The 14,493-nt window shown below is 41.9% G+C and overlaps 2 protein-coding genes across 2 annotated transcripts in view; one reads left to right on the forward strand and one right to left on the reverse strand.

The window, feature by feature from the left end:
- The window catches only part of RecQ4 (RecQ4 helicase), a 394,445-nt gene that overhangs the window by 168,859 nt on the left and 211,093 nt on the right, over positions 1 to 14,493 (forward strand). The gene's annotated exons all lie outside the window — the stretch shown is intronic.
- LOC135708544 (uncharacterized) lies at positions 1,756 to 3,743 on the reverse strand. The gene is made up of 3 exons (XM_065230646.1): positions 3,368 to 3,743; positions 3,164 to 3,299; positions 1,756 to 3,099 (listed from the first exon to the last, which is right to left on the reverse strand). Exons 1-3 carry the CDS (start codon positions 3,741 to 3,743, stop codon positions 1,767 to 1,769), a joined length of 1,845 nt encoding a protein of 614 aa, XP_065086718.1. The 3' UTR covers positions 1,756 to 1,766.

Raw genomic sequence — 14,493 nt, forward strand, 5'->3', positions numbered from 1 at the left:
TTTAAACTCAAATTTGAGTTATTTGACCTCTGTCCGTTTCATTTCCTCTCGCTATTGTTGTCAAAAATAGAACGAAAGATTCGACTCAACCGTCTAGTTCCGTACAAGAAGCCAAAATTGAGTAATATGCGATATACCCAAATTTGAGTTAATTGAACTTAATTTTGGGTAGAAAAAATTGAAAATAACTTAGCGATGGGTAATTTTTTTTGCCGTACTTAAATGCAAACTACTTTGAGCCGGTTTACCCAAATTTGGCTTATCGTACGGAACATGGGAGATGAGTGAAAAGAACTTAATTTTGGGTTGTTTTGAATTTCTGTGTGGATCGCAAATGACGAGTAAAGCCTGTTACGCAGCTGAAAAGAAAACGGAAAAGCAATTTTTGAGGATTTTTCCCAAAAGAAAATTTGACAGCTATAGGCTGCTAAATTTTGAGATTATCATGGAGAAAAAATACTACCCAAAATATGAGTTCTTTTTACTTAATATTGACTTCAGCCTCTCACTTGCACTCGTTATTGTTGTCAAAAAAGGAGCGAGAGATTCGACCCAACGATATAGTTCAGCCCAATAAGTTACTTTTGAGTAAATTGCATATTCTTAAATTTACGTGAATTAAACTTAATTTTGGGTAGAATATACTTAAGAGTAGGTAATTTTTTTTGCCGGTTTTAAATGGAAACTACTATATGCGATTTACTCAAATTTGGGTTATTGGGTTGAACCCCAGAATTGAGGGAAAAGTACTTAATTTTGAGTAGTTTTTCATTTCCGTGTAGGGAGATGTCGTCAAATTGTAAAATCAACACTTATTAGTGTTTATGTTGTTTAAATGCATCCAAAACATCAGTTTTGCAATAAACGCCAACATTACCTAACGGAATAATTGATCAGACCATTATTCCGCAAGGAAAGTGAAATTGTATTCAGAATGCGCCACCTTCATGTCGATTACGATACTAATGAAATCGATCTTTCCTTTACCGATTTCTTTTGAACTGCGTACTGGGTCAAGAAATGCTGAGGAAAAGTAATTTCTTTTGCATTCCGTGTCCTATCCCGTAGCACGTAAAAACGTCATTACTTTTCAGCTGCGTACCAGGCTTAAATGTGGATTACAAGTTTGAACTTGCGAATGTGATCTAAATGGGAAACAAGCGCACAACGCAACGGAACACAAGAAAGGCCGTGATCTCTTTACGCAGCAGCTTAGAATGAGAATGTTAGCGGCGCCGGTGGTGTAGTGGTAAGCGTGATTACCTCTCACCCGAGCAGGCCTGCACTCAAAAAATTTATCACATATCTAATGGATGAAATCCATGTGATTTTCACATAGCTTTCCTGTGATCACATAGCAGCAAATCCCACCACAAAATCACATGAATCACATGAGGTCCATGAAATTCATATGAAAAATCATATAAAATTAATGTGATCGCATAAATGTTATGTGAAATTCAGATGAATTCCATTAATTTTGATTATGGATGAAAATCATATGCGTTTCCGATGGAAGCTACATGAAAACTATTTTCGGTGTGGGTTCATTCTCAGTCGGTGCCGCCGGGATATTCTCTCGGAAGGGAAGTAAAGCCGTTGGTCCCCGGTTCATGAGTTGATGGGTCGATAGGTAGGGTCCAGGTGTGGCAGCGGCCTCCCTGGCGTCGGTAGCATTAGTGCTCAGCACGGAAAACAAACCAAAGGAACAAAAAGCTTTAAAATGTTATACCTATTGCTATATTCAGATTTTATTAGAAAACAAACTATTCATCATACTTTGTCTCGGCATTGCCCATAATATCTCGTACCATGATTCGGCACAGCTTGGCCTCGGACAGGGTCATCGGAGGTAGATCGCCAATCTGTATGTACTCTTTGTTCTTCGTGCCTTCCGATACTTGAATCTCGAGTTCGCTGCGATTCAGTGAATCTTTACTGTCCACCAACGGTAGCCGGGGTGCCTTTCCAAACGGTTCCCCGTCGACGGTAAACATGCGGATGCAATGCTTCGGAAGTAGACCGATTTCGGTAAGATATTCGAACATAACGGTGGATAGCCGATCCAGCGTATTGAATGCATACATGAAAGACGCTTTGTCCTCTAATTCCACGGGGTCCAGCTTCAAGGCGTCGTAACGGAAGGGTGAGAACCAGTACAGAATGTTTCCGCTGCTCCAAACTGAGAAATAGGATTCGTTTACCCTGATGATGAGAGCGACCCGAATAGTAATCAGGCGATTAACCAGCCATTCAAAGTCTTCTCGTTGCGTATAGTGGAAAGAAACGCTCAACCTAATCAATCTACCTTTCTCCAGAAGAAAGCTCTCCTCCTCTCCTTCCTCGATGAGAAACACTCCCAGCTTGTTAATCTCCTTGTCGCTCATTAGTCCATTGAACAATCCGTTCAAGTTGCTAGCATCCCACGATCTCGCTTCTAACTGTTGAGCCAAATAGATCGCATTTAGCGACACTCGCAGAGATTCTAGTTTGAATCCTGCATCCTTGATATATCGATCCCCCATTAGCAATGCTTCTTTCGAGTTCAATATCTTAAATTTTTTGGCAATACGAGACATCCTCTTCAGAGTCATAACCAGTCCATCGTCAACAGCGTGCCACGAAATCTTGGCCATGTAAAACTTGGACCGGTCGTTCAACTGTTTCTTCTCCAAAATAAACTTCATCAGCAATTTCAGACTATTGAAGAAAATCAACTGCGATACGTCATTCAAGCAGGGATCGTACAGGTAGTAGCCTTCGGTAATCCTCCACAGCATCATATAGTGTGATTCGCACTTCAGCACCAATCCGCTGTAGCTGGACACGTGCTCAATTAGCGCACTCTTGAGTGTTGGCGGTGGAGCATCCGTGGAGTTTATTCGCCCCTTGGCCAAGGTGCTCGTCAAAGTTATAGAATGATCAAGATCTTTGTACTGAACGCAAAACTTCGTATTAACCATCGTAGAATCAATGGAATTTCCTAATGCTTGGATCTCTTCAAATGTGGCCACGTCCCATTTCATGGGGTTTTTCAATCGGGAGAATAGGAAAACCAGCGTGAAATGCTTGAGCAGGTCCTGCTGTTGATTTTCATCGCTGTAAAAACGAATTTAATTTTAGCAAGTTGCTGCAATTGCATAGTAAGTTCACAAAAAAATACCTTCCACCTTTCGAAGGCCTACGGCGACATGGAACACCAACCAGGACGCCAATCTTCTGTGGCGTTGGATCGTGCAATCTTTTTTTGATTGGCTTTTTCGGCGACGGCTCAATACTTGAGATGCCTTTGGTGATATCTACTCGAAACCATCATAGTACAGAATTTGATTTTTCAAAATTACCTTCCCAAAAAAAAAAAACTCACCATTGGAAGGCACCTGGATGCGACGGTTCTTCTTGAACGGTGGATCTGAGTTCACAAATGAGACGATGGGTTCCTCGATTGTCACCTCCTTTGCTTTGTCGATGTCTCCGTTGCTGCGTTGCTCCGTTTCAAAGCCGAATTTACCGAACGACAAAGGTTGTTCGTTTAGCTCGCGGTTGAGTAGTTCGTCTAGGGAGGTTGGTTCTAGATCTTTCATCGGGAATGTGTCCAGCTCCCCGTTGGGGTAATTTAATTCGAATGATTTCGAGAACTTTTCCGACGATTGAGAAATGGTGGATTTTTCTCCCGTTTCGAGCTCTGAATTTTTAGAAATGGAATCTTGCTGGTTAACGGTTTCGGGTATTTCTTTCGACATATTGCAGTTTTTTTTAAAAGTTTTATTTAACTTGTGTTACTTTGAATTTTGATGCTCTTTTGTCATTAATTTTACACCTAATGAAGCTTGCTATTTCCAAGCCTACTTTATCACATATGTTGTTTCGATGAAAATAATTGTATTATAGGGTAGGTGAGTCAGTTTTGACACTAGCTCCAGTATTTGGCCCTAGTGGGAATTACAGCTAACAACAAGAAATTATCGATTAATTGGGCTTTACGCGCCTGTGTTTCAATAGATCAACTTGTATTGAGTAAAAAGACAAAATTTGAGATCTTAATTCTTCAATTTAGGAGCTTAAAATTGACTTCCAAATAGTCCTTCTTTAAGGGGGGTCACTTTCTTAGCCAGATGGCTAAAATCGAAGATTTTGTCACACGACATTTTAACTAAAATTGGCAAAACGTATATGATCTTTATACTCAAACGTGTGGTAAACAGTTAAATTTTTACTATGTAATACGAAATAGTAGGGATTTTCTATTTTATTTCATGATTAATATTGAGTCATGGTGTGTGGTAATTGGCACCAGAGATGGTTTTGACAGTGCTGGTTTGTTTTTTCCCTACAAAGCAAAACAGATAAATTTTAAGCTTGTTGAACGGCACCTGACAAGAACAAAACCTCCCAGGGCTCACTAAGGTCCCAAGACCGTGAGACACCTTCGTTCATGTCACTGTTATATCTGGAAAGGAAATCATTTGACGGTAGAATGAAGGTCAATACCGATCATAATGGAGCTTAACCCTACGCCACTATACAATGGCCGCTCAGGACGTCGCTGAGTGCTCAAGAGTAACCCACATCAAATTGGAAGGAATGTGGCCAATGAATGCATCCCACTCTATCATTATTCTACGCCTTCGTTTGGAAATAAGGGAGCACCAACAACCAAACACATCACAGAAGATCATAGATGCACAACAGGAGCGATGTGAGAAACACTACTTCTCAACCAACGCAGCAAGTGATTGGATAGATCAGTGTTTTTTCATACCGCGGAGCACCCCGAGTCGCAAGCTCGCTGCTCTCATATACGCCCGTACTTATGCGCAGAGCACTTGATACTCTGCGGAACACAATCGGGAAATCTAGGGGTTAGTTAATTAGATCATTCGGTACTGGTAAGGTCTCTAGAAGATCGGTTTCATTTTTACAATATTTTAATGTGATCTATGTAATGTATGATAATTGGAAAAGCCGAGAAGTTCCTATTATTTATTCGGAGTAACAATAATTCACGTATAGCATGATAGTGCAGTGACCAGTCTTTTACGCGACACGATTTTAAGTAGCCGACACATTTTCTGTGATAATCGACTGCCTTTGCTTCCGACACTTGTAGAACAGGCTATCTAATTACAGCACCAAACTAAAATGTCATATGACCGGCTCTGTCATACCACACTGTCGTCGAAGATCGTTGCGAATGTTTGTATTTTAGTTTTTCTCATTAAGAGCTGCTGACGTTGTATTTGTGTGAATTCTGAAAATAGCAAGCAACGATGTCCTAGCCTATAGAGCTTTTTGACGTTTAATCGGCGCACACTACTGTACCATTTAAAGCGAACGAGTGCGAGCAAGAGGGAAACAGATTAGTGGGAAAACAAACCGTCCATTTATCCATGTGTGCTAGATAAAGAAAGATGATTAAACGTCAAAAAGGTCTATAGCCGCTGCAATTTTACCTTCATTGCTTTTAGAGTTTTCCCGAATACTAGGAGCAAGATGTCGTCCGCATACACCAGGATGTATATTTCCTTTGGCAGTCCCACAAAGATTCCGTTCATTGCCACCAAGAAGATGGTGACAGCAATTACGGAACCCTGTGGAACTCCAGTCTCCTCTCGCCTGGTGTTGGATCGATGATTACCGATGGTCACCTGGAATGTCCTGTCCTGTAGGTAATTCCTCAGGAAGTAGAGAATATTTCCTCCAAGACCCCATTTGGACAGTTGGTGTAGGACTTGTGGTGTCCATGCCCTGTTGTAAGCCTTAGCCAGATCCAGGGAGGCCAACTCTACGTGTTGGTCCTTACGGAGTGCCTCCTGGACGATCTGGCCGAGGCTATTAAAATAGGTGCCGGTTCCGTGGCCAGGTCGAAAAGCGTGTGGTCCAACAGGCTGTTCCCTTCGAGGAAGCCCGTCAGTCTTCGGTTAACCAAGCGCTCCATAATTTTGCTGCAACAGCTGGTCAGGGAGATCGGTCGGAAGTCCTTAGGCAGTAATGCCGGTCCGGGGTTTTTCGGAATGGGTACGATTAGACTGTGTTTCCAGGTGTTCGGCATCTGGCGGTCAGTCCAGGCCAGGTTGAAAAGTTCGAGGAGGGTCGTCTTTTGCGTGGGTGGGAGGTTCCTTATCATCGGGTATCCGACCTCATCCGGCCCGGCGGATTTGCCCTTGGCCTTTCTGAGGGCGAAGCCCAGCTCTTCCATTGTGAAAGGCCTGTTGATGGTGAGGTCGTTTCCGTCGTCGGGGATTTGGAAATTGTTGATGCTGGAGGTGGAGACGGAGTTGCGGTTTCGGAAACCCTCGTCGTAGTTTCCCAGGCTGGACAGCGACTCGAAATAATCGCCAAGGAGGTTGGCGATTTCCTCCGGATCTCGGGTTATTCCGTTTGGTCCTCGGAGGGTGAAGCCCCGGGCTCGCCTGCTTCCCCGGATAGCGTTGATCCTTTGCCAGATCTCGGACGCAGATTGGTTGGCATTTATCTCATCTAGGAAGCTTTCCCAGCTGGCCTTTTTGACATCCTGGATGGTTTGCCGACACTGGTTCCTGGCGGAGCGGTACACTTCGATGGCCTTTTCTTTATCAGGGTGGCCCTGCGGTAGACGTTTGGCTGCGCGGAGGGCCTTGCGCCTGGCTTTGACGGCCGCCTTCGTTGTGGGTGACCACCAATGAAGGGGTTTGGGTCCCGGGTTCGCCTTTGATTTGGGGATGGCCTGGTTCGCTGCCTTTACCATATTTTCCGTAAGCTCGTCCAGACTCAGAGGTGGGTTCTCCTGACATATGCTGCTGATGCTTATTTCGTAACCTTCCCAATCGGCACGGTCGTAGAGCCACCTTGGACGACGGGAGGTCTCTGGGGGGTTGTCGTTGACCGTGATGAAAATTGGGAAGTGGTCGCTGCCTCCAGGGTCGTCGGACACCTTCCACGCTAGCCGGTGGGCGATATTCCCGCTTACCGCCGAGATGTCAATGGCCGACTCTATCGGTGGACGGGTAAACGTGTTCGACCCGTCGTTGATAATGATCAGGTCGTGTTGTTCCGCAAGGTTTGCTACACGGACAGAAAATTGTTTGAATTGAACCAAAAAAATCTTTAATTTTAAGCAAACAATTCCAGTTGAAATTATATTGCTTTTTGTTGTTTCAATAATACTTATTCATATAAATTCAAAATAGGATTCTTTTTGTTTTAATCAGCCACTTTTCAAATGCAACTATTGTAAAAATAACAATATTCTATTATTAAGCCAGCAATAGTTAATTTTAATTTAGCATATATTTGCTGTGTCCATTCTCTGGGCCATGAAAGCAAAAATAACTACCAACCATTCCCTCGTTTTCACCCGGACAAAAATGTAAACAATAACAATACTTACGCGTTCCGCGTTACGTTTATGCCTCAGAAATTCAATTACAATTTCTGCAATTTTGTTTCAAAATGAAAACGAAACATAAAAAAAAATGCCATATTATTTTTACATCAATAAACACATTTTTATTTCTACTGCGTGAATTGTCAGACTTTATAAAATAAATATGATTGAATCAACAAGAAATATCTTTTAAAAACAAACATATTTTTGTTGTTGACCCAGCTGCCAAATTTGACAGCTTACGTCAAAACCATGAAAGCTCTTGTAAATTCTAAAAGAGTTTCTTTTTGATTTAACAATCCATGGGTTTTTAGAAACAAAAATACTGGATTGTTGAAACAATAATGATTTCTTTTTGCAGCCAAAACAAAATGAAATTCTTATTGATTTTACGTCAAATATTATTACTTTTAAAATATTTTTTTCTGCGTGTATGATGGAACCCCGGGTGTTGTTTCTAGGACTGCCCCACGTTGTATGGTGACCATTAACATCGCCTAGCATGAGGACCGGTTCCGGAAGTGCGCTGATTATGTCGCTGAGTTGCTTCGCAAGCCCGTTGATCTTGCCGTTTGGGAGGTAGACGCAGAGGACCGTGATAGGAAACGGGACCTCTAGTCTGACCCCCACAATTGGCAGATCGGTGTCGATCTCGACTATGGAGAACAGTGTGTCCTTGACGACTCCAATGCCCACAGATTGGAACACATTCTGGTTCGTCTTTGTGGTCCAGGTGTATCTTCCGGAGAGGGATCTGTTCAGGCTGGTTGGGTCAGCACGGTGGATTTCCTGGATACCCAGGATCCGAGGGGGGCGACTCTATCTACGATGCAGGAAAAATTGTGTTTTGCTGTGGTTAGCTGCATGCACACTGAGTAGATAGAAAAAAGATTGATGACGATTCTGAAGATTTCTTGCAAAAAGATGATGTGCGATGCAAGTAGATGGAAGAAATGATTGAAGATTTTTCGAAGATTGATTCGCTAGTGTGAGATTTGTTGAGCATCTAGAATTGAGATTTAGATGTGTCGCCCCCCTCGCCAGGATCAGTGGCTCGTGCTCTCTGACTAGCACCTCTAGGTCTCCAATGTTATGGTAAATACCATTAATATTCCATTGGATTGCTAGGGTCCTCCAGATACTGTCAATAAGCACAGTGAAGGATACATTTATTCATACAAACAGGCCACCATTACCGAGCATGGAAAGCTGGATAGCTATCGGTTGCACCAGAGATGCCAGATTTACAGACATGTCTGTGAATTTACAGACATCTATTTTTTTCACAGACATTTTTTTCGTTACAGACATTTACAGACTTTTTAGTTTTTTTTTACAGATATTCACAGACTTTTGTAATCAAGGGAAAATTTTAAAATTATTTGGTTACACTGTTTTACATCTTTAATCAAATTACACGTGCGATGCATTTTTCAACACTCATTTGAAAATCGCACGTTTTCAAATCCACCATGCGAACGAGCTGTCACTGTTACAGACGGTCATAGTTATATGTGCTGCCATGTTGTTTCCAAAACGAACATTTTCCATACGATTTGACGGTCACATCTCCTATATCTGGTCACCTCTCTATAAGTATCATAACAGGTAACGATGACATTCGTTTGTTTATAAGAAAGGACGGGCCATTCTCCCAAGTGTAAGCAGGGTGATGAGATGAAAAGACACCTCGCTTTGGCATAGTGAGAGATCTTTATTTTGTTTTCACTTTCTACCGCTTCTCCCACTTCGCAAACAAATACAGTTTCTGACTCTCGCACCTCCAACAGTCCAACACACCGGAGCAGATGAGTGATCACTAAGGAGCACCGTATAGAGAGTTCGTTTACTTCACCGGGGAGAATCACCCTGGTGAAGACTTTGGTTGTTAGTTTGTTGCATATAAAGATTTTTTAAAGGTCACTTTTTATATTAACGTCGATACTGAGGTATGGAGGTCCAGCCAGTTGCAGAGCTGGAAATGAAGCAGAACCATAGGAAACCGAGTTGTACGTTCCGGCTCATGGTAATGTAAGTCGTAAGTGCGTACAAAACCATCTCGTCGGAAGCAGTATGCGTTATCGCCGGTATGATCCCTACCGGCATCACCCTGGCGGAGAATAGCGAGTGCTACAGGTGGAGAGAAACCGGAAGAGTACGGAAATCTGTGAGAGCGGAGTCGTTGGCTAAGTGGAAAACAGGAGTGGAACACGGCCGAGAACGGTAGATGAACACGTAGACTAATACAGATTCTTTCGATCTGGGCTAACAGAAAACATGGAGACGTCAACTTTCACCTAACGCAGTTCCTGTCTGGCCACGGCTGCTTCAGGAATTACCTGCATCGGTTCGGACACGCAGCGTCACCCCTCTGTTCAGTTTGTGGCAACGTGGATGAAACGCCGGAGCATGTGGCCTTCGACTGTCAAAGGTTCGAGGCAGTGCGAAGGGAGACGTCTTTAACGTGGAGAATGTCGTCGATGAAATGTGTCGAAAGGAAGGCACTTGGCATGCCGTCAGCAGCTGCAGCGACAATGGAGAGAGGAGCAGTGATCTAGCAACACCAGAACACCCGATGAATATTGACGAGATGCCGCTTCAAGTTGAATACCGTGTCTACTTTGAATGATTTTCCATTTGCCCTGCAAAGCACAAAATTCACAACCACCGGTACTGTCGTCAATCCGCACTTTTTTTTTCGTGAAGAACAGTTTGCACTTTGTCCCCTCACGTCAAGCTCCGCCGGAATCTTTGGAGAAACAATAACGCATTTGCGCTGCCATCTTTCTCACGGAAGTGAGTGTATAATCAGACAAACAGTGAACTGTCAACTCTCTCACTCTCCCGTGCTGTGTGTAACAATCTCTCCAGTGGTGCCACGAAAAATCTCCGAGGAGATAAGCAGAGATTCACCACAGAGAATGATATCTCTCGCACCCGGGTGATTATTCCCAGAGAATTTTCAACCCTGTATCGTCTCTCCAGGTCTTGGAAAGAAATTGTGTTTTAAAGTGATATCATAGCCACAGACAAACAGACATAACACATTGAATATTTATCACTGTAAAACATCGTCGCTAAAACATTACCGCCATCTGTTGAATACACTGTGGTGGGTAGTACACTGAACAGATGGCGGTAGTGTGTAAACGTCAAACGCAAGGGAATTGACTATGCACGCCACAGGTGGCTATACTACCAACTACGATACTTTTAAATTGACCGTTAAATGCTTGTTCGATGAACAACTTGCGAGTTTATGTCTGTTTGTCTGTGTCATAGCCTTTCGGTACACCTTGGTGTACGAGAAAGGCAAAAAGGTTGGTATAAGCAAATTGTGTTATATTTAGCCAAGTTTTTCTCCCCCAGGTGTGTAATTATTTTGCAAAATGTAATCAATATGTTGCTTGATATATCTTATTTTAAAACTGTATTTGTAAAATCGTTACAACAGTGTTAGTGTTTAGCGCCAATTCATCGTACTTGGCTTCGTTGTACAGCCCAACAAACAATTTGTGCTGATTAAGAACTGAATAAACTATTTTTTAGCTGAATAAGCATATTTTAGCCTGAATAAGCTCTCATTCCGCTTCCAATGTTTGTTGGGAGTATTCTCCTGAAATCCTAATCCTGATTCATCAACACTTGTTGAGCACGAAGTGTTTAGAATCGTATTAATAAGCTTATAAATTGCTCTTTTGATTGCCAATTTCTCCATATTTAGGTGGTGGAAAGTTGAATCTCTCAATAACTCGTTCCCCTGCTGCTGGCGTGCAAAAGGACCAATTGATATTGAATGGTTTTCGCTGGCGCTAATTTCATCTGTTTTCCGAATATTTTTTTAATTGTACCAAGTCAAAAAAAAAAAGTTTTCGCGTGTGGATAAGTGTAAATTAAGATCTATCACGTTTTAAGAAACTTTTTAGTGATATTGTAATTAACGTTAAAACTCTGGGACAAGAATTTGTTTCGAGTAGCTGTGTTGCTATGGTGTCGCGTTGGTCGGTTTTTATTTTTGTTTGTTTTTGGTGCTTTGTCTCTCCTCTAGAAGAGTTTTATTGGGTTTTTTTTTCTTTTCTTGGTGCTGGCGTTCTGTCTTCCGGAGGATGCACGTGAATGAGGTGTCAGGCAAAAATTCGGTGCAAATGAAAAACGTCGCATGTGATTCAAAATGTTGTGTTCGGTTGTAACAACAACGCGGAAGATTTTTTCGGAGACAGAATTTGGTGAGATCTGATTTTAAATCAATCATAAATGCATATTTCCATATATTACTAAATACGCGCCAGATTCCGAAACATTACATTTTGAAATCTGGAAGGGTGTTTGAAGTACCATTATTCATATGATAACGGTAGTGTTTACATGCGGGGCTTATTGTATGTGAAAGTAACTTCGGAATGGATGTGAATTACCAGGCATTCTGAAATGAGTTGCTAAATCTGCAGTAGAGCTATCACTTTCTAACTCCCGGACTAAACATGCTTTAAATTATTACATCAAGGATTTTTGAAAGCAAATTTCTTCCATAATACCACTGCCGGCCAGTGGGGGTTAGATTGAATACACACATACACACACACATGGTGGGATTCATATTGAATATGTTCAACAAACAAGACCCTTTTAAAAGCTTAGTTTCTGCCTTGCTTCCAACATTAGAATCATATCTTAAGCAATTGACTGTTCAATGGCCCCTCCTTGCATCAATCATATCTTTCGATGGATAATTCATCAAACGAGGTCGAAGATATTGTCACTGTGCTACAGTGGAACTGCTGTAGTCTAGTGCCTAAACTAGACTCGTTCGAATTTTTACTACATAATTCTGATTGTGATATACAGTCAAGATTCCTATAGTACGGATTCGTTCTTGCCGGATTCCTATAGTACGGTCGATCCGGCATTAACGAATACACGTAGCATATGAGATTTGAGCTAATTGGGACCAAACACTGATTGAACGGCAATTTGAAGAGATAACTTCCTGATGTCTTTGGAGAAGTTGTTAAGCAGATAGTTGGTCATCTCTTGGGAATAGTCAGTTCCCGGTAAGTCACAAGACTGGTCCTGTGGAAGATCCGAAACATCCGTGAAAGTGGTCATTTTATGAAACTGATCCTAAAGCTCCGTGATTTTTTGACGTAGGACTACGTCTTTGATTTCTGTATGGGGGTACACTTTGTGAAAACCGAAAATGGATCATGTAACAAATTCAGAAAGATTTTGAACGTTAATAACTCAGCTGCCCCTGGTCCAATTTCAATAATTTTATCACCAATCGATCAGAAATATGGCAATACATCCGAATGTTCAACAAGAAACTATTGAAACACTGGTAAATGTCCAGCATGTCCAAAAGCGTCGAATTAACTAACAAATCCACCAATTACCTACATGCATATGCTGCTTCCCCAGCACAGTCGTCAGAGAGTAGTAAGTAGACGAAACAAGTCGAAGTGGCATTCGCCTCCGATCCTCGGGCGCGTGTGAATAGGGAGGATGGAATTGCGTAATATTTTGCACACTCATCGCCATACTCAGAACCACACGCTCCCAACGACCACACCACTGTGTGGTGGTGTTCGGTCTTCGAAATTAGTAGCAGCAGTAGCAGCATAGAGGTAACTCTAAGACTAGAAGGTCCCGAAATAACGTGCTCAACTTTTTGGCTCAGCTCTGGTATTCTCTTCGGTCCCAAGCTTATCGATTCACCCCTCGAAACATAGGAAAAACCAATAACCCCTCATTTTATCTGTCAAACTTTCATAGCCAATCAAAACAAACATTGTGTAGTACTAGAATTTCAACTAGAATGGGGTACGTTAATCGTTTGCTTGGGACCAATAGGCTAGTCAAGTAGTGAGCCAATTTAAAATCGTTAGTTTCGTATTGATTGTTGGTAGCAGTGCTTTCGGCGTGTGGCGTTGAAAATTGTTCTCCAGTAACAACGAAAGGCTGCCTGCAAGCAGCGAGCTGCAGAGCCCACATAAGCAACCATCAAAGGAGGAAGAAGCTGCACCGCTATGCTATGGATCGGAATCAGTAGCTCTTCGTGAGTCGCTGCGGGTCGGTCATCTATGCCATGCGTGTCACCCTCGCTCCAAACGGTTTACAGCTCGACACCTTCATCCGTGTTGAACACCCAGCTCAGAATTACTCAACCATCACTACAAAACGGTCCTTTTCAGGGCCACCAAAAATTTGTTAAAGAGTATTATTTGGACATTGGTCAAGGTCATCAGTTCCCGCAAGCAGCTAGCTATCAAGGCTCAACCTGTCTATAGAAGGTGTGGAATTGTAGGCCTGAATATATTTGTGCAATTAGTTTTTCCTCGGCATTCATTCCGCACGATTCGTTTCTTTCGTTTAATCAATCACCCTTGTAATGACTTCGAAAAGGTTGTTTCAATCGGCGCTTACATATGAAATTCAATGTGGATTATAGAATTTTTTGTTTGTTACCAAAATTTATGAATGGTTGCCACTAAATGTTGAGATAATTGATTGATTATTGAATTATCACACTGTATACCATGAAAAAGCAGCCTGTTTGTGAGTTTTTGCCTGTTTTCAAGTAAGGAGTTATCATAAAAAAAAAAACAAATCGCCAGCAGGTATTTCCCGGCGAATTTACAAATAAATAAAATCAAACAAAATCATCATGCAGAACTAGCTAGGATTTGTCTTACTTCATATTTCACAAAATTGCTTTCGAGTGTTAAGACATCGTCTCCCGCAAAGTTTACATTTTTCCCTCTACCAACACATACATCAGGGCTAGATAGATCTCCACAGGATCTATAGAATCCACGCAATTTCAAAAAACCAAAATGCACAGCATTACGAAAAGAGGTCAGGTTTCGACCAATAGCAGATAGATTTTAATTCTAAACAAACCAAACGATTGGAAATTTATCTACCAATCTGCTAAAATGCACACCTAGTTAATTTTAAATAGGTCACTATTGAAAAATACCAAATGTCCAACTGTTGCAATGGTGATCATAATTATCACCGAATGTCTGAAAACAGCGCATTCCCTAACACAGACTTTAAAATCGAATTCGATGCGGTCCCACTGAACGGTGTTCATTCAATTACCGTAAGTGGTGGTTTCCAGTCCA

The sequence above is a fragment of the Ochlerotatus camptorhynchus genome, unplaced genomic scaffold (genome assembly GCF_037179485.1).
Source record: "Ochlerotatus camptorhynchus isolate MF236.1 unplaced genomic scaffold, CSIRO-AGI_Acam_v1.1 ptg000330l, whole genome shotgun sequence".
In the NCBI taxonomy this organism is placed as follows: domain Eukaryota; kingdom Metazoa; phylum Arthropoda; class Insecta; order Diptera; family Culicidae; genus Ochlerotatus; species Ochlerotatus camptorhynchus.

What these genes read in the sequence shown, in the direction of transcription:
- LOC135708544 (XM_065230646.1), bottom strand. Translation starts at nt 3,743, where the DNA reads ATGTCGAAAGAAATACCCGAAACCGTTAACCAGCAAGATTCCATTTCT. An exon ending in CATCCAGGTGCCTTCCAATG is followed by an intron (nt 3,300 to 3,367) that starts GTGAGTTTTTTT and finishes GGTTTCGAGTAG; the next exon opens with ATATCACCAAAGGCATCTCA. An exon ending in AGGCCTTCGAAAGGTGGAAG is followed by an intron (nt 3,100 to 3,163) that starts GTATTTTTTTGT and finishes TCGTTTTTACAG; the next exon opens with CGATGAAAATCAACAGCAGG.